The 22,924-nt window shown below is 45.0% G+C and overlaps 1 protein-coding gene across 1 annotated transcript in view; it reads right to left on the bottom strand.

Annotated features, from left to right (window-relative positions):
- The window catches only part of LOC126260740 (cyclin-dependent kinase 11B-like), a 401,166-nt gene extending 398,470 nt beyond the window's left edge, over positions 1–2,696 (bottom strand). The window contains exon 1 of the mRNA XM_049958079.1: positions 2,648–2,696. Coding sequence (XP_049814036.1) covers positions 2,648–2,686 — 39 coding nt within the window. The 5' untranslated portion in view covers positions 2,687–2,696. The remainder of the gene's footprint in view (positions 1–2,647) is intronic.
- Positions 2,697–22,924: the final 20,228 nt, after the last annotated feature.

Here is a 22,924-nt window from a genome sequence, read left to right as displayed (position 1 = left end):
GCTCATCGAGGGAAATACGATTTGCATTTTTATTTGTGAAATATTCTGGAATATTTTAAATGTAATTGGCATGGTTTACCAATACAAAGAATAAGAGCAGCAATTTAGATGACCGGGGGAAAACAGATCGTTGTTACATTGTAAAAAAAAAAATATAATGTATTCTGTTTCTGTCACAAAACTCTTGAAAATGCATCATTTCATAATCACAAGATGGTAAAATATCGAGTTAAGTGGATTATTTTAAATTGTTGTGAGTTCACATAGAAAAGAAAAGTTCTTTATAGCATCCTATGATTTACTGTTACGGGCGTACACAGATCGTATAAAAACACGAACTATAGCACTGTTACCAACGTTTACATTACTTCAACATGGGATATGCAGTTAACAACACGATCTCTTTCAAAGAAACTCATTCAAAACCAGATACAAAAACATTTCCCGCTTGAATAAAACTGCCTTCATCAGTATGCCGGAAGGTACACGCTGTTCTTCAGGTTACATTTTCAATTACAGTTTTAAAAAATAAGACTAGTATACTTTCATTTAAATATAACTTAAAGGGTTTTCCTGCGAAACACTCCTGTTATTCTTTACTGCAGGTCACAATTATCTCAATAATACAGCACTCGTTGCTACATGCTACAACATTTACAATCTTTCTTGTTTCTTTTATTGATCCAGGATTCCGTAAACTAGATATTCAGTTGTTTCTTCTGTGGAAAATAGCTTTTGGTTATACTGTCCTGTAAGACTAGAGAAAATAACAAAACGCTGGTATTCGAAGAACAACTTATTGATATTTCTACTTTTTTTTTTCTTTCTTTCCTGACCGACACGGAGACTGTTGGTGTCATAATGACATGTAATACGTAAGATCGTGGTAATAAATGTGCATTAGTCGATGTTGCACCTATTAATGATTTGGTGCTAGAGAAGAATACTAACCACATTGTAATTTGCTCCTAAAAAAGTTGATCCCAGAGTGAAAAAGAAAATAAACATGAATGATGCAGATTCTACGGTTAAGTAGATAGTTCTTAGGTAGTATGATGGGTGCTCATAACCGAGGAACAATAAATGAGCAGTTTCTAACCGGCAATAATATCCCAGGTTATGGAGTGTTTCAAGAATCTTCCCAACATAAGGTTTGTCGTGGAGCTGTAGACCAAGTGGCTAAAATAACAAGTCAAATCATACGATATCGGCGTGTGAAACTGATGTTCATTACTGCCTCATGGACAACTCTGCTTCTGAGAAGAGAGTGCGACAGAGAAATATGAGAGATTTATGCCGAATGCTCTTTTTATGACAACCGTTTGCAAAGAACTTTCTACGACCGGAGTACAGCATATTCTGACCGAAGTTAAATAAGCGTTCGATAACAAAAACGTGAAAATATAATTTTTAGTTCCTTATATCGTTCAATAAACTGAGAAAAATGGCAGCGAGACGGTTGTTCTACAAAAGAGGCGAACTAGTCTGGCGACATTGCTGATTGCACGGCGAGAATCAACTGTTTTTAATCAACAAGCGAATCATTTCTTCCGACCGTTAACTCGAACGATGAGATGGATCTGATTTTGCACGTGCTTCCCAAGGGCACAAAGTGCATGATCGTTTCTTCCAGCAACACACGAAAATGTTGCAGGTCGAACCAAAGCATTTGTTTAGTTTTTCGATACGCTCAAATCAAAACAGAAAAGCCATCTATGCAGTTCACACAGATAGTACTTACAACACAGAGTACAGCGGTTTTCGCTCTACTTTTAACTATCTCTTCGATTTGTCCAGCAAGAACGATGAGATGTAACAACTTGGAGACTGCTGTATTCATTGGAAACGTTGCAGAACTATTTTTGTATTCTGGCCTCCATTTCATACACTACATCCACTCTGAAACAATGCCATCAAATCAGTCAATGCCTAAGCCACGAATCTGTCTTGATAATAGAACCAAACTTGTTAACTTGCGTTAGCTTCTCCTTTCTACGCAACGTTTCTCTTTTCGCTAAGGAGAGTGCATTCAAAACGCAAACTTCAAAAAGTAAAAGTTACATAACACACTTGAGTACGAAACACAGTGCGTTATATTACAGCTATCCACAGCCAGGAAAACTGTGACATCTGCAAGTATGAGAAGGAAAATACAATATTTGGTTTTTCTCTCATCACTAAGTACCTGTGTACAACTTTTTACTGGCATAGAAATACATCAGTATCTGAGTATAAACTAGTATACTCAGATAGTTTTCTGATAATGCCAATGTAACAGCTTCCAAAATCATTGTAACTATCAAACTATCATTCCTACCTCAACAGTGAAAGTTCGTAGGCGTAACGTCAATAAGGATACAATTTTTTGCGAGTTTATGAGCGATATGTTTCAAGGTAGCCACGCTGGAGCACCAGCATCACAATGGCGATCCGGCCTGTCGTCGGGTTTGTCTCCCACTAGTTTACCCGCGTTCTAGAGACGTCACAGGAAAGCAACAACGTTAGACACAATCAATAAGCGCAGCGAGCGCCCGGCGCCAGTCAGCTGTTCTCGAGGGGCGCGGCGCCGGCCGCCATTCTGGCGTTGCGCAGCTTATGACGCACGGCTGCCAACATAATGCGGCTGCACGCAGCACACGGAACGCACCTTGTTGCAGCGGCGCAGGCCGTCGACGCAGCGCGACATGTCCGGCAGCTGGTCGTGGGCGCGACTGCCGTTGCCCGTGGCCGGGGTCTCCTGCTCTGCAGCGGCGCAGCGCGCAGCCGCCCTCGCTCAGACGTGCCGCTTTAACAGTTTGGCCCGCCGGCCTGCCATCTGATACCGGTGAAACCGAGCTGATTCGGCGGACACAAAAACCTGAGCCGCACGTCCGGCACAGGGCAACCAACAAAACGCGTAACTGTGACAGTCCCGCACGCCTCGCGGCAACTGTTTAGCTGAATCGTTAGCGATTTCAAACGAACTGCGACAAATATGGCATCGTAGGCGCTCTCCGTGCTTTTATGTATGCTGCGAATGTGTATATATCGTATATGATAAGGATCAATCGTAGATTTGTCTAAAGGTAATCCTTTGCAGCAACAGCTAATTTCAAAGCAAATTATTCCTATGAACATAAGACGTTATATACGTAAACACTATGCATTATTGGAGTACATCCGCAAGAGCATATTCTTGCCAGATGACTGATGTTGCTGTGTCTCAAGTCATTAAAATAGGCAAAAAAAAACTGATCCTGCCGTTAGAGTTTTTCTTTGGGGAATATAATTCGTGGATCACGAACGACTGAATTAATCTTCATGCTGCACTGCATTATCAAACAAGACAAAATATTGGGATGGTGCATAAGTTCCTAATGTTTTTCTTTCGCATGTTGGTATTCCGTTTGCTATGGGTTTATTTGTCGACTGTCACTTTTTATTTGTACACTACTGGCCATTAAAATTGCTACACCACGAAGATGACGTGCTACAGACGCGAAATTTAACCGACACGAAGAAGATGCTGTGATATGCAAATGATTAGCTTTTCAGAGCATTCACACGAGGTTGGCGCCGGTGGCGACACCTACAACGTGCTGATATGAGGAAAGTTTACAACCGATTTCTCACACACAAACACCAGTTGACCGGCGTTGCCTGGTGAAACGTTGTTGTGATGCCTCGTGTAAGGAGGAGAAATGAGTGCCATCACGTTTCCGACTTTGATAAAGGTCGGATTGTAGCCTATCGCGATTACGGTTTATCGTATCGCGACATTGCTGCTCGCGTTGGTCGAGATCCAATGACTGTTAGCAGAATATGGAATCGGTGGGTTCAGGAGGGTAATACGGAACGCCGTGCTGGATCCCAATGGCCTCGTATCACTAGCAGTCGAGATGACAGGCATGTTATCCGCATGGCTGTAACGGATCGTGCAGCCACGTCTCGATTCCTGAGTCAACAGATTGGGACGTTTGCAAGACAACAATCATCCGCAGGAACAGTTCGACGACGTTTGCAGCAGCATGGACTATCAGCTCGGAGACCATGACTGCGGTTACCCTTGACGCTGCATCACAGACAGGAGCGCCTGCCATTGTGTACTCAACGACGAACCTGGGCGCACGAATGACAAAACGTCATTTTTCCGGGGATATCCAGGTTCTGTTTACAGCATCATGATGGTCACATCCGTGTTTGGCGACATCGCGGTGAACGCACATTGGAAGCGTGTATTCGTCATCGCCATACTGGCGTATCACACGGCGTGATGGTATGGGGTGCCATTGGTTACACGTCTCGGTCACCTCTTGTTCGTATTGACGGCACTTTGAACAGTGGACGTTACATTTAAGATGTGTTACGACCCGTGGCTCTACCCTTCATTCGATCCCTGCGAAACCCTACATGTTAGCAGGATAATGCACGAGCGCATATTGCAGGTCCTGTACGGGCCTTTTTGGATACAGAAAATGTTCGACTGCTGCCCTGGCCAGCACATTCTCCAGATCTCTCGCCAATTGAAAACGTCAGGTCAATGGTGGCCGAGCAACAGGCTCGTCACAATACGCCAGTCACTACTCTCGATGGACTGTGGTATCGTGTTGAAGTTGCATGGGCAGCTGTACCTGTACACGCAATCCAAGCTCTGTTTGACTCAATGCCCAGGCGTATCAAGGCCGTTATTACGGCCAGAGGTGGTTGTTCTGGGTACTGATTTCTCAGGACCTATGCACCCAAATTGCGTAAAAATATAATCACATGTCAGTTCTAGTATAATATATCTGTCCAATGAATACCCGTTTATCATCTGCATTTCTTCTTGGTGTAGCAATTTTAATGGCCAGTAGTGTAGATCACTGTTGCTTTTTAAATTTACATACTGACATTTTGCCATTTGGAGACAGTGACTGGAGCTGTGCCAAGTGGAGGAATGGGAACGTTTCCGAAAAATTCTTGTGTCTGAGTTCAATACACGGGTGGCAACAACGGGGGCAGCCATAAATGGGGATAATGCCACTGCACAGAGCAAGAAAATGGTTTTCTTGTTTTAAGGAGGATCGTTTTGACGTTTGAAACGCGTACGTTTCATAGGCAGCGATGGCGAGCCACAGAATCTCTGACCAGAGAGCATGTAGTCAGTTCTGTTGCGAGAGAGCAGTAGCACTCGCGAGATGGTTCAGTGCTGTTGCGATCGAGTTGCGAGAGAGTTCAGTTGTGTGTGAGGAGTCGGCGGGCTTCGACATGGCACTCTGGTCAAGATTCAGGACGAGGTATATTATTTTAAATAAGGTAATGAAGCAGTATTGCGCTCAGCTAATAATGTAAATTAACTAACTAATTTGTGCAAGAATCGCCCCAATAATAATTTTATTTTCAAAGCAATTTTTTTAACAAAGAATCCTTTAATGAAAGAAATATTTCCGTTGCTATTCCTTAAAGAAAAGTTTCCCTTAAATTCAAAAATTTTGAACTCTCTCGCAACTCGATCGCAACAGCACTGAACCATCTCGCGACTGCTACTGCTCTCTCGCAACAGAACTGACTACATGCTCTCTGGTCAGAGATTCTGTGGCTCGCCATCGCTGCCTATGAAACGTACGCGTTTCACGTTACTGACTCTTCATGTTCAGGAAAACGTTTGCGGTTTGATGAATATCGTTTAAACGCATTAATCTACAATAATCCACGCCATTGTACTCGAGAACTGGCAAATGTGATAAACTGTGGTGTTTCTACCATCGTGCGACTTTTGAATACAATGGGGAAGGTTCAAGAAACGGGTGTATGGCTATCGCATACTCTACGCCAAAATCACAGAAATCTACGAGTGGCCATATGTGTATGACCGCTTGGTCGTCATCAATTGGCAAGTGCACATACCGACCATTCCTAGCCGGCCGTGGTGGCCGAGCGGTTCTAGGCGATTCAGTCCGGAACCGCGGGACTGCTACGGTCGCAGGTTCGAATCCTGCCTCGGGCATGGATGTGTGTGATGTCCTTAGGTTAGTTAGGTTTAAGTAGTTCTAAGTTCTAGGGGACTGATGGCCTCAGATGTTAAGTGCCATAGTGCTCGGAGCCATTTGACCCATTCCTACCCTGTATCGTCACTGGTGACGCGAAATGGTGTCTTTATGCTAACCTAAGTAAAAGAAAGGAGTGGATGAGCCCGAACAAAGCAGCAATTCTCCGTACAAAGACCTGCGCGCATCCAGAAAACATAATGTTATGCCCCTGGTGCAACAGCGACGGTGCTGTGTACTACGAGCTGCTTCCCCGTGGTGCAATCATCACTGCTGACTCCTTGCAGACGCAGTCCAAGAACAACGACCAAGAAGACTGCGCGAAGTAATGTTACTCCAAGGTAACGCCCGCCTGCAGTCTGTCAGACTGACAAAGAGCACTGTACAGAAATTGGGTTGATCATGTGTTGTCATATTTTCCCCTTTTCCGCCCACTATCGCACAATCTTCAAGGAACTTCTTTTCCGGATGAAAACACACTTCGAACAAAACTCGACGAGTTCTTTGCCTCAAAAACCACATGATTTCTGCAGTCGCGGAATCGAAAATTTACCCCAGCGTTGGCAGAGTATTGTAAATAGTGAAGGGGAGTATGTTATTGGTGAGTAAAGTCTCTGTTCTGTTTATCTACTCTGATTATTAAACTTACGGAAAAACGCTACGAACTTATGCACCAACCCAGTATGTAATTTAATGGATCGGTATTTGATTCCCTCGGCGTAGAAAGGCAGTTGAGGATATGCAGTATGTATAACAATTGGAAATTTGTGGTAACAACTTACGGGACCAAACTGCTGAGGCCGTCGGTCCCTAAGCTTACGCACTACTTAATCTAACTTAAACTAACTTACACTAAAGACAACGCACACGCCCATGCCCGAGGGACGATTCGATGTCCTTAGCTTAGTTAGGTTTAAGTTGTTCTGAGGTCTAGGGGACTGATGACCTCAGAAGTTAAGTCCCATAGTGCTCAGAGCCATTTGAACCATTTTTGAGGATTCGAACCTCCGATGGGGGGAGCCGGCAGGACCGTGACAAGACGGGCCTAGACCGCGCGGCTGTATAACAATTAAGAGCGAAAACAGACAAGAGTGAAAACATACGGCAATAGATGTAGAAACGTTCCCATAAACAGGGGTCCATAAATCAGTCGTTTGCGAGATAACTGCGAATGTGTGGTTACGAGGGGACAATGACTTCAGTACACAATACCCTCCTAGTTAGCACAATTAACGTATCTGAAACGTAAACTTCTCGATTGTGTCCCCATCAGTCGTTACATGTTACAAGAAATGGTTCAAATGGCTCTGAGCACTATGGGACTTAACATCTGAAGTCATCAGTTGGTTGGTTGGTTGGTTTTGGGGAAGGAGACCAGACAGCGTGGTCATCGGTCTCATCGGATTAGGGAAGGATGGGGAAGGAAGTCGGCCGTGCCCTTTCAGAGGAACCATCCCGGCATTTGCCTGGAGTGATTTAGGGAAATCACGGAAACCTAAATCAGGATTGAACCGTCGTCCTCCCGAATGCGAGTCCAGTGTCTAACCACTGCGCCACCTCGCTCGGTACAAGTCATCAGTCCCCTATAACTTAAACTACTTAAACCTAACTAACCTAAGGACATCACACACATTCATGCCCGAGGCAGGATTCGAACCTCCGACCGTAGCGGTCGCGCGGTTCCAGACTGAAGCGCCTAGAACCGCTCGGTCACAGCGGCCGGCTACATGTTACAGTGTACTGTACACTCAAACCTGCTTAAAGAGTGTTCCACAGTTAGTCATGATTGTAATGCTGCACTCGTCTCTGCAAAGAGTTATACATTTTTTTTTCAAATATTCCCAATCTTGGTTCTAATCCAGTGCTTCAACGATATCAGCAAGAGTATAGCACACTCCACTTTTGAGGTGGCCCCAGACAAGAAAAACCAGAGGACTGAGGGCTGCTGCCAATCGTTGACAAAATCGACGCATCAGACGTCTTCTTACCACAGCAGCAAATCACAGTGGTGGCCCATCATGCACCTACCACATTCCCTAACCATGGGCCACGGGTGAAAATTGTGCCTTATTAGATATGGACTTAACCGAGAAGTTAACATTTCAAATGCGTTTGAAGTAAGTAGGACAATATTTCATACTAAAGTGAATGGGGTCTCTTAATCAGATATTCACAATTATCTCGAAAACGGCACATTTGCATGTTCATGTTTAATGGGAAGTTTATGCTTCAATTATCATATACTTTCACCCTTTTCAGTTTTAACTGCGTTACACACTGTATCTGTTTTTAATAGTTTGCATTTCGGTTGTTGTTAAACGAATATGTATTTCAGAGTGTACTCTGAAGATGAACTTTCGCTCTGAAATACACGTAAACTCAATACAAAGAAAAATACACAATCTTGATGGGCACTACCATGCAAAATATAAAAACTGCATCAGCTTTAAAAAAAGAGATTGCATGAAAAAAAAAAAGAAAATAGAAAGATCTTCGATGATGGCAAATCTGCTGAAATACGTTTGGGTAAAGTTCGATAACAGTCTGAATCATGCCAAAACTTCACATCTCACATTTCATGTAGACAAAAACCATCAAAACAACGACTAAGGGCGTACAACGATTACGACGATTAATCTCGTTCTCGGCATCATTTATGAGGGATGATGCAACATCAGGATGTAATGCCGTATTGACGACGAGGCCATTACAGATGAGGCGCAAGATCGAAATGGGGAAGTGTGGGGAAGGAAAACGTTCCTGCCCTTTTGAAAGGTACCATTCTGGTATTTGCTTAAAGGCGTTTAGGGTAACCACGGGAAACCAAAATCAGGGTGGTCGGCGGCGGCTTAGAGCAGTAGCCCTCCCGATAGGAGCTGTGGTTTAACCACATCGTTCACCCATTATTTTCGCACATCTATATCGTTACTGTTTATGAATATTATTTTATATTGTTTACCAGCATCGATTGTTTTCTGTCTATATAAATCTATGAACCAAGTGTCCAAGCGTGGCTGTATCACGCAGATAAATAACGTGTGCTATTCTAATTGTATTGTCATGTAACGATGTGCACGTAAATGTTAAGTAGCGGGTTGATCTAGTAGTATCAACCAGAACGTTATCCTGGAACAAGAATCTTCGAACATCGCAACTAAGGTTGGGTGTATGACGCAGAAGAGCAGAGGGACTGTTTGTGTCCAGGAGCTACACAAACCACCCGTCAAACAGGCTGAGGAATCCTTTCAGACTGTTAACTTTCCGACGTCAGCTCACTATTGGCACACAAAGAAAGACAACGTGCGGGAAAGACGTTAATGTACACAAGAAACGGAGCTAAGATTTCCACAACATTACGCTAAACTACTGCATGACAAATACTCCAATCGGAGGACTCTACACACTGCCCAAAAACGACAGGCAGGAGAGCTCAGTCTATTGTGCAGATTTTTACCACAAGACGGGAAACAACGAAGATAGCTGCGAGGCTGTAGACGAGTCTCTCCGCAGCTGCGCAGCACACCATCACCTCAAGTTTCGCGGGACATCTCGCAGAACAGGAATGAAGAGTGAGGTTTAACACACTGTCAACTACGACATCACTCAGAGATCGGACTCGAAGGTTAGAGGGAAGGAAAAAGACTGGAGACTTTTCAGAGGAATGGCCCAGATATTCTGCTAAAGTAATTTAGGCAAACCACCGAGAACGTGACTCTGCGTGGTTGGACAGAGATTCAATCGCCTTCCTTCCCAAACAGGCTTTCCCTGAAGCCCCGGCGTTGTCACTCACTTTGTGATAGCGTCACACAAATCTTGTGAGTAATTTTAGGAGTGATGAACATCAGTGAAGAACAGGGCGAAAGTTTTCAGTTACTCTTCCGTGTACCAGCTCAATGTAAACCAAATGTACGATACAAAGAAATAAACAACCGCTAGTACTCGCTACGCTAGTTATGAGAGACAGTTCCTAGGCACAGCTATAAACGTATGAGAGTAACAGACGGTGCTGTACGTAACTGTTGCCCGTAGCAGCAACACAGAATGTCAGCAGTATTTCATTTTGTGTTGTATCAGTACTCAAACCTGATGGTGCTGACATTTATTATCCAATAGATGACGCAGTGAATGAACATTCAGCGGAAAAAGAGTTTGCATTTCCACTAAGACGAATAGAGGGTGGGACAGCTAAGCCACCCAAAAAATATACCGAACAAAAAACTTATACCGAGGTGCAGTGGTTTGTTTTGGTCGTCTCATCCTATAGAATTCACGAGACGTAACGCACTAAAAGACTAGTCCGCTAAATAAATGTGAAACGGAATAAATACACTTACAGCATGTAAATCACATCTTTCCGCTGATAATTCAAACATACTGCAAATGAAGGTAATGGTTCTGGAGGTATGGCTGCATATCTGTTGTTGTCCACTACTAAATTGGTAGGCGATTTTCTTCCATTACATTATACACGACAGTCTCCTGCCATCAACACGTTGCTCACAAGAACTGACTGACTGACTGCGGAGGCTCTCCTCGAAATGTGTCACTAACTGTACACTCTCCACATGCTGCAAAATCAAAACTCGCCGCCTACATAAGGATGTCATCCTTGAAGATGATTTGTCTCGGGGGCACATACAACTGCTGAGAGCAGCGTGCTGGAGGCGTGTAGTGTGGTCCGATTTTGTCCCTTTCCAGATGATGCAAGGAGTGCGTGCGATGTCCTCTCAACAAGGCGTTCAATTCGCGCTGGGTGGAGGTACACGCAAGGTGTTCTGTGTTTCTTTCTTGGGGGTGGGGAAGGGGCGGTGAGAGAGGTGACAGGTGGGATAGGGTGGGGGTTTGTACCATGACTTCGGCCCACTTTTTCAGGTTACAGTGAACAAGAACGAGGACGTTCATTTGAATAACCTCAGTGACCATTGTTGCACTTTCGTCTATATAGCCTGTCGCAGGAGAAATGATCAATATTAGGGATACCACAGGAACGACCGTTCGAAGCAAAAAAGTCCAATAAACCTGGACTCTAAAACCCGTGCGTTAAAAGCTATGAGCACTCCATCATCGATACTGTGGAACAAATGTCTTCTACTGCAAACTCTTTGATTTCCATATTTTGAGAGGAGATAGTATGGACTGAAACAAGAAAAATTTTTCTAGTAAACATGAGCTCTAAAATGCATACCCTAAGAGCAACGAGCACTTGCTCAGTCGAAGAGGTGTGTTCCACAGCAGCGAAGATGAACAAGTGCTAATAGGTCCTGAGGTTTGTACTTCTGAGCCCATGTTTACTAGACTGTTTTGTTTCTAACGGTCGTTTCTGTCGTATCCCTGACTACTGACCATTTCTCCTGGAATACCCTTTATCTTCATGACGAGTATGCTGTGATGGCCTTTGTCTTCAGGATAGAAACAGTCTTGTTCACAGGACTGCACGCGTACATTCTTGCTTGATGAACACACAGGCATTCTACCACAGCTCGGCTGACAAGCTAATTCACTCGATGTCAGTCCAATAGGAAATACCTGGGACCACTTGGAACAAAGGGTGACACGTAGGAAACATAATCCCAGTAATTTTGTCGCTCTGCCGGATCTTATCATTAACGAGCGGCTTCAGCTGGACATGGCATATCTGGGGAGACTTGTGAATCCTTTTACCTCGCCAAACTGTGGCCACCATGAATGCTTCAGGTGGTGTAACACGCTATTAACGTGATGTCTTCTTGGAGCAACAATTTTTTTGTCCTGTGTGCTTAGGTTATGGATTGCATACTTGCAGGTAAGATCTGTTCTCTTCATTGGGCCATTATTCTATCGTTCGCTGCCCCACAGAGCGCGCGGAAACACGGGCAGAACAAAGGCAGGATCACGTACAGCTACACGGCGGGCGAGCAAACGAGCGCAGCCGAATTGAGGGTTTTTTCCCCCCCGCAGGCCGCCTGGGCGACGCGGACGGCCCCGGCGTCCCTGTGATGTTGGGCAGAGGCTGGCGCCTTCGCATCCATCACTGACGTCAGCAGGCGCGCCGAGGGGAACTGCCGCCGGACCAATCGCGCACCGCTCCACGCCCTCGCCGTGCCATAATATTGTCGCCCTGCCTGGTATTTATTTGCTTTCGGCCGTCCCCTTCACCAGCTGAAGCTTCCTCGAGCGGACGGCTTCGGCTGGGAGCGCTTCGTCGCCACAAAGAGGCCGAGCCAGGCCGACACCCCAGGCAGCAAGAGCTGACACTGCTCCTAACCTTGCGAACATCACCAAGTTACAACGAAATTACGAGCTAAGCTCCTAACTTCGAAGATAGTTGCATTGGTGCGCAAATACTTGTTAATTGGCAAGAAATCGTCAGAATGGCTCTCTTTCTTCTCTTGATATTACGTCAACCTACAGAGTTGCGTTTTGCATCTCTTTTGACAAGTCGTACGTACTTGTTACTGAGTAAGGATATTCCATGACACTCGACGTATGATTCGGGAGTCCTTAATACAAGGGTCACTCCAAAAGAAATGCACACTATTTTTGTTAAAATATAGTTTTAATTCTGCATGTGTGAAAGTTTTACAGTGTGTAGATACATCCTTCCCGCTTGTTTTCGAACTTATTTCAACCTGCTCCGGCCGGCCGGAGTGGCCGAGCGGTTCTAGGCGCTACAGTCTGGAACCGCGCGACTGCTACGGTCGCAGGTTCGAATCCTGCCTCGGGCATCGGTGTGTGTGATATCCTTAGGTTACTTAGGTTTAAGTAGTTCTAAGTTCTAGGGGACTGATGACCTCAGATGTTAAGTCCCATAGTGCTCAGAGCCATTTGAACTATCAACCTGTTCACATGAGTGGCGCCGTCACAGTATGTCTTCAAGATGGCTGCTACCCTTGACGTACTGCTGTCATAGTATTCCTGTGCTGTGAAAACGAGACAGTGGGAAACATCCACAAGAGGTTGAAAAAGGTGTATGGAGATGATGCTGTCGATCGCAGTACAGTTAGTCGGTGGGCAAGCAGGTTACGTGATGAAAGCGGGGACGGCAATATTGAAGATTGTCCTCGCAGCGGAAGGCCTCGTACTGCACACACTCCAGACAATGTGCAGAGAGTTAACGAATTGGTGACTGCTGACAGACGCATCACAGTGAACGAATTGTCACGCTACGTTGGGATAGGGGAAGGGAGTGTTCGCAGAATACTCAAAGTGTTGGCGTTAAAAAAGGTTTGTGCCAGGTGGGTTCCCAGGATGTTGACAGCGGCTCACAAAGAAACAAGAAAAACGGTATGCAGCGAACTTTTGGAACAGTACGAGAATGTTTGAGATGAATTTCTTGGAGGAATTGTGACAGGTGATGAAACATGGCTCCATCATTTTTCACCAGGGACGAAGAGGCAATCAATGGAGTGGCATCATGCAAATTCACTCAAGAAACAAAAATTCAAAACCATACCTTCTGCTGGAAAAGTTATGGCTACGGTGTTTTTCGATTCCGAAGGACTCTTGTTTGTGGACATCATGCCAAGTGGAACCACCATAAATTCTGATGCATATGTGATGACACTCAAGAAACTTCAAGCTCGACTGAGTCGTGTTCGACCACATCGGCAAAAGCAGGAATGTTTTGCTGTTGCACGATAATGCACGGCCACATGCCAGTCAAAAAACTATGGAAGCGATCACAAAACTCGGATGGACAACACTGAAACACCCGCCTTACAGTCCTGACCTGGCTCCATGTGACTATCATCTCTTTGGGAAACTGAAAGACTCTCTTCGTGGAACAAGGTTTGAAGATGATGACTCCCTTGTGCACAGTGCCAAACAGTGGCTCCAACAGGTTGGTCCAGAATTTTACCGTGCGGGTATACAGGCGCTGGTTCCAAGATGGCGTAAGGCAGTTGAGAGCGATGGAAGTTATATGGAGAAATGAAAATATTGGTCCTAAAGGATGTATCTACACACTGTAAAACTTTCAAACATGTAGAACAAAAGATGGATTAAAAAAAGAAAGTGTGGATTTCTTTTGGAGTGACCCTCGTATTATGTCCGAAAGAACAAACACCACACATTCATACAATTTGGTAGCCCTAGCTGGGCAATGAATCCACCTCCTTCAGTGCAGATGCACAAAAACATCCGACGTCCTGTGGGAATCCGGAAGAGCGAATATGGAGGAAATGGACAGGGGCTGTGGACAGGTAACGCTCGATGGGAGTGTGGATCGGCCCTGAGGCGAGCCGAGACAATCTGTGCAGCTGCGGTAACACTGTGTCCCGGATGGCGCAGTGGTTACTGCACCTGCCCAGTAAACAGGAGATCACAGGTTCGAATCCCAGTCCGGTACACATTTCCACTCTTCGCCGCCGATTCCGCGTAACGTCCCAGTGCAGCTGACAGCAGTGATACCTCTCCTTTCCATTTCTTTCTTCCCCTCACCACCTTCAATTTACATGTACTGTACACACATGAAAAAATGTTTTCCATCACCTCGGTTCCGTGAGTTCCGGAACCTGTACGAAAAATTGGAATAGAGATCCACATAAACATCATTGCCGCCCTATTTATTGCTCATGAAAACCACACATTGCATGTTGTACCACCATACAGCGAGACCTTCAGAGGTGGTGGTCCAGAGTGCTATTCACGACCGGCCGCGGTGGTCTAGCGGTTCTAGGCGCTGAGTCCGGAACCGCGCGACTGCTACGGTCGCAGGCTCGAATCCTACCTCGGGCATGGATGTGTGTGATGTCCTTAGGTTAGTTAGGTTTAACTAGTTCTAAGTTCTAGGGGACTAATGACCTCAGCAGTTGAGTCCCATAGTGCTCAGAGCCATTTGAACCATTTTTTTTTGTTTCACCACATGTCTCTCACGCATTCTCTTTCTCGAATTGAAGTAGCAGCCGACATGTACTGAGTTGATAGGCTTCACATTGCAATTCGTTACTCTCAGAAACCGTGTGTGTTCTGTAGGTGGTGCCCCAGAGTTTTAAAAGTTTAAAGTGTCATTATTACCAGGATAAGTCGTTTTAGAAGCTCTCGATCACACAAATCATCAGGGTCATCAAACATCAAGCTAGTATATTTAACATAGTTAATAGTGTGATGTTAACAATAAAAAATTAGCTGAGCGATGCTCTTAAAAACCCACTGAAAGAAAAACATTTGTCATCGTACATCGACTGACAATGAAAGTGAAGCGTCCAGAAGGGCAGGAGCAAATGAAATAAAACTTCGCAGACTGAGAGTCTATGTTATATAATTTCAGTGATTACAAAATTGAGTCAAATTTACAAACAACTTGGCAGTATAAGCCTAGTTGTCAGTGTGACGTTATACCCGCTCTGGCCTGGATGCATGAACTGATTCTCCTTGGGAAGGGTGAGATAAATCCACTGTATCCTCTCCCGAGGCAACTGACCCACAACTGTTGTAACTGGTCCTTGATACTCTCAATACTGACAGTGGGTGGAGGTTCGAGATGGTCCCACACCTGTTATGTCAGGGACGGATCCGGGTATCTTGCTGGGGGGGGGGGGGGCGGAGACATGTTTCATGTATGGACGAGCATTGTTCTGCTGGAAAACGGCACCATGGCACTGTCTCGTGAGAGGTAACGCATGAAGGCGCAGGATGTCTGTGATGAACCGTTGTACCGTCAGAGTTCTCTCAACCACAACCAGATGGCTCTCCACACCACGGTTCTAGGAGTAAGACCGTAGTGCCTCCAGAAAAAACAGGAAGAATGGGACCTCTTTCCAGGTCGATTCCATAGTCATCCGGGACAGTACAGAACCGCGATTCACCGTCGCACGCAATGCGACGCCATTCATCAGCAATGTATGCTTCCCGGTGAAGGCTCCACTCCACGACAGCGGTTTATGTTGTGGTGTTAATGGCAGCCTACGCATGGGGATGTACTGCTGGTCTTCGAAAGATGGTGCGGGCTGATACAGAATTTTGCAGGTAATCTATGATTTGTTCTCGGACGGGAGGCACATAAGTGCTTAGTGGTTCAAAAATGGTTCAAATGGCTCTGAGCACTATGAGACTTAACATGTGTGGTCATCAGTCCCCTAGAACTTAGAGCTACTTAAACCTAACTAACCTAAGGACATCACAAACATCCATGCCCGAGGCAGGATTCGAACCTGCGACCGTAGCAGTCGCGCGGTTCCGGACTGCGCGCCTAGAACCGCTAGACCACCGCGGCCGGCAGTGCTTAGTGCACAATACAGCGATTCCCCCTTGTGGTGATCAGACCTGGTCGACGGGAACCAATCAGAATAAATTTATTATCGACGACATAGCACTTCTATGTTAAGTACAGTGTGTTTCACGCACTACGGAAAAGCTGTGTTCGGAGTTGCAAGGGAGACAGTACCGGAGAGGCAGCTCCCAATTACCACAAGCGCAACGGCCCGATCCTAGGGCAGTAGAAACTGGCGTACCCGTTTCAGCCAAACTAGAAGAGTTAGGAGCGGCTTTGGAAACGAGTTCGTGAAAATCGTTGCACCATTTAGCACTTCAGCCAACTGGCTATTAGTAGCTTCTTCTCGCAGGGATGTGCACAGATTCAAATTGAAAGCCAATAAATGGTACTCTAATATAGTCGAACGGTTAATACTCCAGGCTCACTGCTACTGGCATACATTCGAGTGGCAGAGTGTCCGTTGCCCTCACAAACTGACGTAAGAGATGGCGAAAGGCAGGGATTCCTTGTGGTTTGGTTGCGCCTGAATCGAAGAATACAGAGATTCTTGACGAGAACACTTCGGTAAAAAATAATTTATCAGTTTACTGCTCTAACTGTTTTTACAATTCTTGATAAATAAGCAGCACTGGAGATACTGCTGAATACTGTCATCAGAGACAAGTGAGAGACCGTAAGTTGGATTACAGCCCACCAAAACTCAAAATTGCTTACCAAAACTCAAAATTGCTTAAAGGATGTCAAGTGCAGTTAGGCCTCCGCAATCTTCTGACCACAGAGAATTAGGAATAACAAAGTCTGTGCTCATATCGGGTGCGCTGCAAAGGCGCCATAGTCCGTTATCGTCTCTAGCTTGTTTCAAAATGTTTATCTCAATTTGCTCCGTATCTACAATTTATTGCAACTCTCTCATTCCCATTTCATCTCCCTTATTTACATCTGCTCCTGATGCCATGTCTCCACAGTGGAGCGGTCCACTGGTGACATTCCCTGTCGTGCTGAAGTCGCTGCAGCCTGTTGCGGTGCGCTCGCGATTCTAGAAACATCACCGGAACATGCAGAGACGAGCACTTGTCAAACTGGCGTAGCATGGTCCCCCACCCGCCGCTTCCGGTGTTTACTCGCCGGAGTATGCTCTACGCAGCCACCCTCTGTTTGTCACTGGCTGATCACACAGTAGCTTCGACATGCTGCTGGCGCCTTCAGCGACGTGTTTCGGCGAGCTGCTAGCTGTGGTGATTGACATAAAAGCAAGGACGTCATCAACCGTTCGCAACACAGACTACACGTCGGTTACATATACACTGTTTTAGACGTTTTCATAGGGTCCCATCACCTACCAGTCTCTTAAAATGTCCAGAAAATTTATGCTGCCGATTGTTGTATTCTTGTCACATGGGAGCCTTACAGATTATTGTATCATTGTCTTTCCTGTGGCGCTTCTCAAAAATGTTTAACTTTGCCAACCATTACTTCGTTACTAATTGTCTCATTATACAGAGAAAGCTTGCAACAACGTCCGCTGAAGTATAGCCTTTAAAATTCTTAAGATAGCAGAAATAAAATACACGGAACGAATTGTTATCTACGATTTGTAAAAAATACGGGCTGCAGTTAGAAGAATAGAAGGACATTAGAGGGAAGCAGCAGTTTAGAAGAGAATAAGACCGTGTTGTAGTATTTATCCGTTGTTATTCAATCTGGTTTTTTTCACCTCGTTCTCTGGCTGAACTATTCAACAGTTTACCTTCTGACTGTGCAGCTCCCCGTCTGTTACTTCCACTGCTTCTATCTGTGTCCTCTCGAGGGTCTGTTTAACTTGTTGGATCCATGCTACTTTAAATTCTACTTCACATGTCATAGTTTTATTTATTACAATTAATAATTTTTGTATAACTTAATACACTTCCACTCCTTCACCCCACAGTTTGAAATACGCCCCTCCCCCCCTCCCCACACACACACAGGTGCATTTTGTTACAATACTTCAAAAAAAATGGTTCAAATGGCTCTGAGCACTATGGGACTTAACTGCTGTGGTCATCAGTCCCCTAGAACTTAGAACTACTTAAACCTAACTAACCTAAGGACATCACACACAGCCATGCCCGAGGCAGGATTCGAACCTGCGACCGTAGCGGTCGCGCGGTTACAGACTGTAGCGCCTAGAACCGCTCGGCCACTCCGGCCGGCTACAATACTTCATACAGCTATTGTCGGATTCGTAAGCCATTCTTCCTCTCTACTTCAGAGAATTTCAAATTTATATTTCAGTGGCTTTTGACGCGTTTAATTTTCAGAAAAATACAAAATCCAAATTTTTTTCAGTCTCTTTCTATTATCCAGGATGTGGATCAACTCTGAATTTTACTAAATTGTGTATTCCTAGACACAGCTTGACGTTTGTTTGGCAGTTCAGTGATGTTGAACGTTTGGTTTAGCTCTCATTTCCCAAGATTGTCATTTCAAAGACGTTGCTCTCTTCACAAGAAGAAATCAAGATTACAGAAAAAGGAAGAATATTAGGGATTAACGTCCAGTCGACGAAGATGTCATTGGAAACAGAGCACAATTTCGGAACGAAAAGGGATCGGGAGAAAAATCGCCTGCTTAGACGAACTATGTCGGAATTCGCCTCTAACGATGTAGGGAAGACAGGCTAGTTTTTAATGCCGCATCGATGACGAAGTCATATTAGACACAAACTCAGATTCTCGAAGGAAGGCGACAGGGTCCTTTTCAAAGGAAACATCCCGGCGTTTCCCATTGGCGGTTTAGGGAAATCATTGAAAACCTTGCCTTAACCACTGTGCAACACAGATCCGTAAGTAAAATAAGGGTCCAAAGCCCCGTTGAAGACTGAGTCGTTAGATTCTCAGAAATGACAAGGAAATCATGTGTCCCACGGCATTCACTCACATGAACATGGCAGCGAGTTTTGTGTTTCTCACGAACTTGTAAAGAATGAACCAATAAAAGTGTGATTGCACAGCACGACAAACGTATTTACTATAAGTGACGAGTCTCAATTGCTCTGGCGGGGTAATAATTGAAAGTATGAAAGCTGTTGCTCTATTCAAAACATCGGAGGCACCAATGACGAGCAGCGACACATTCTTAAGATTTAAAAAAATGAAACATGAAACATGGCCCTCTGTTTATTCGAAAGTAAAATAGTACAAGTGGACGAAGCTATAAACTGACTGAAGAAACCACTTCAAGACTGAAATCGGCCGAAAAATATAGAAAGGTTTTGCGAAAATGTTTTCGATTTTGAACGTACTAGACTCTCGCCATTCCCCACACACGAAGACAGTACAATCCGACAGTTAACTCTCGTCAAAATTTAGGTCATCAGAGAAGAAGGTTTAGGTCAATTAGACAAAGATGGAGAAGAAAATCGGTTGTGATTTTGTTTAAGGAACTATCGTGATCTGATTAAGGGAATTGATGGGAGACTTTTTTATTTGTATAAATACAAAAAAATTAACTAAGGGAAATAACATGAAACCTAAATGAGACTGGTCAGACAGAAATTTGGAACAGATTCCTGTAGAATACGAGCGGGGCATCTCATCCATTATTGCAAGCAGAAACTATTGATACTTGGTGACGGTGATGCGGTCACACGCAGCTGAAGACTGTAAAAGTGTATTTGAGGAAAGGGGCAATATACGAGGGTAAAATTTCTTGTACGGCGATACAATTTTTACCATCTGCAAGAACTGACATATAACAGCGCACTTGCTGGAAATGAAAGTTAAGCTGATGATGACGTTGTAGTGAATTAACACATACGGAGCTCAAGAGGGTGGACGTGAGGGTGAAGATTCCCCTTCAACTACATAATATGACGCCACCGCAGCAGGTAGGTAGGTTTCCGCCCTTAAGGTGATAAACTACCTCTAGGAGTACACCTATTAAGAATGATCAATGGAAATTGGAAGCAGAGGGTAGCGGAAACGACAGCATCCTCTATAATTGTTTTCACAGGGAACCCGATCCTGTAATTCCAGAAATTCCTTCCCTGTCACAAAGTTCCGGCAACAGACTACCCACCTCACCAATTTCCAGGTAGACAGAAAGGTCGAGGTAAGTAAAAACCTCTCATTAAGTAGAGAAAACTCCTGGTATCAATCTGCCCTGGGATAACGATGACGTCTGAAAATTAAATTTATAGTACTGAAAATCTGCTGGTGGCAATAAACCAACGACGTACGAGTCTAAGGAGAGCTTCAAACACAGAAATCCAACATAAAAATGTTTATAGCATATAGTGCAAAGTTCAGAAACTGCTGAAGTCACGGAAGAGTTAAATATTCGCTACTGTCAAGCATTCTTCTACTGTAATCACTTGGAGCACATTATTGCAAAACAGTGCATTGAATTTTTTTAGCTGTCGTCAATGAAGTACACACCTGTTACCAAGGAAATATTTTTCTACTCGATAACAGCACTACAGCCAATTGCGTACAAGACCACTTTTCGTATCGGAAGATGAGAAGCTGCTATCCAGTCACTATTTAGAGGAAACGCTATTGTAAATTCAATCGTCAAGCTGTCCGGAAGTTTTGGAGCTACATCACTTCTGGCTTCAGATTTTGTGAGACATTTCGTCAACTTATTCTATTTTATGCTCCATTTCGTTGGCTTGAAACGAAACTTCAAACTGCAAAGACAGGAAGTGCATCTAATAGAGTGATGTGTCTACCTGGAACGATTACAATACAATGTTTGTGTCGCTTGCAGACATTGTTCAACTACTGTTTGTCTACATTAATAAAATACCCTGAGAGAAATTTCATTTACATTTGTGAGCGGACGCAAGGAGAATTGGCCACTCTTCGGGGGCAGGTGGAGGCTTTGTCTGTTAGGCTCATCGAGCTCGAGGCGCAGGCGTCGGCTCGTAGTGGCGTTGGGGCAACTGTGGTGAGACCTATGCCTACTTCGGTGGCCTTGGAATCACATGGAACCCCTGATGTCGCTGCGTCTTCCGGCAGTGAGCATCTTACCGGTCAGCCATCACTCCAGGGTGAATGGCGGACAGTGGTGGGCTCGCGCGTGCCTGGCCGAAAGGCGAAGGTGGGATCTGGCCGTGTGGCAGCTGCCTTACCCCTTTCCAACAGGTACGGGCTGCTTCCTAGTGGTGATGACATCGTTTCCGAGCCACCACAGGATGCCTCGCCTGTTGGGCCAGTGGCCGATTCTCCGGCAAGGTCCCGACAGTCACAGAGGGCGGGCCTATTAGTTATAGGGAGCTCCAACGTTAGGCGGGTTATGGAGCCCCTCAGGAAAATAGCGGGTAGGTCGGGGAAGAATGCCAGTGTGCACTCGGTGTGCTTGCCGGGGGGTCTCGTCCGTAATGTGGAGGAGGCCCTTCCGGCAGCTATTGAACGCACTGGGTGTGACCGGCTGCAGATAGTAGCACATGTCGGAACGAATGACGCCTGCCGCTTGGGTTCTGAGGCCATCCTTGGTTCCTTCCGGCGGCTGGCTGATTTGGTGAAGACAACCAGCATCGCACGCGGACTGCAAGCTGAGCTTAATATCTGCAGCATAGTGCCCAGAGTCGATCGCGGTCCTCTGGTTTGGAGCCGTGTGGAGGGTCTAAACCAGAGGCTCAGACGACTCTGCGACTATAATGGTTGCAAATTCATCGACCTCCGTTATTGGGTGGAGAACTGTAGGGCCCCCCTAGACAGGTCAGGCGTGCACTACACACCGGAAGCAGCTACTAGGGTAGCAGAGTACGTGTGGCGTGCACACGGGGGTTTTTTAGGTTAGAGGGACCCCCCCCTTGGGCGAAACGATAAAATACCTGACGGCTTACCAGAGAGAACATCATCATCGTTGATAAAGAACGTCCGTCCTCAGAGACCAAAAACAGGAAAAGTTAACGTAATATTGGTAAACTGCAGGAGTATCCAGGGCAAGGTTCCTGAATTAGTATCGCTTATTGAAGGAAATAGTGCGCATATAGTATTAGGAACGGAAAGTTGGTTAAAACCGGAAGTGAACAGTAACGAAATCCTAGACACAGAATGGAATATATACCGCAAGGATAGGATAAACGCCAATGGTGGAGGAGTATTTATAGCAGTAAAGAATTCAATAATATCCAGTGAAGTTATTAGCGAATGCGAATGTGAAATAATCTGGGTTAAGTTAAGTATCAAAGGTGGGTCAGATATGATAGTCGGATGCTTCTATAGACCACCTGCATCAGCAACCGTAGTAGTTGAGCGCCTCAGAGAGAACCTGCAGAACGTCGTGAAGAAGTTTCGTGATCATACTATTGTAATAGGGGGAGACTTCAATCTACCAAGTATAGAATGGGATAGTCACACAATCAGAACTGGAGCCAGGGACAGAGACTCTTGTGACATTATCCTGACTGCCTTGTCCGAGAATTACTTCGAGCAGATAGTTAGAGAACCAACTCGTGAAGCTAACGTTTTAGACCTCATAGCAACAAATAGACCGGAACTTTTCGACTCCGTGAATGTAGAAGAGGGTATCAGTGATCATAAGTCAGTGGTTGCAACAATGACTACAAGTGTAATAAGAAATGCCAAGAAAGGAAGGAAAATACATTTGCTTAACAAGAGTGATAGGGCACAAATCGCAGAATATCTGAGTGACCACCATCAAACGTTCATTTCTGAGGAAGAGGATGTGGAACAAAAATGGAAAAAATTCAGAAACATCGTCCAGTACGCCTTAGATA

Source organism: Schistocerca nitens, chromosome 5 (genome assembly GCF_023898315.1).
Source record: "Schistocerca nitens isolate TAMUIC-IGC-003100 chromosome 5, iqSchNite1.1, whole genome shotgun sequence".
NCBI lineage: Eukaryota > Metazoa > Arthropoda > Insecta > Orthoptera > Acrididae > Schistocerca > Schistocerca nitens.
The sequence above is the reverse complement of the archived record's forward strand: the minus strand, read 5'-3'. Positions and strand labels throughout refer to the sequence as shown.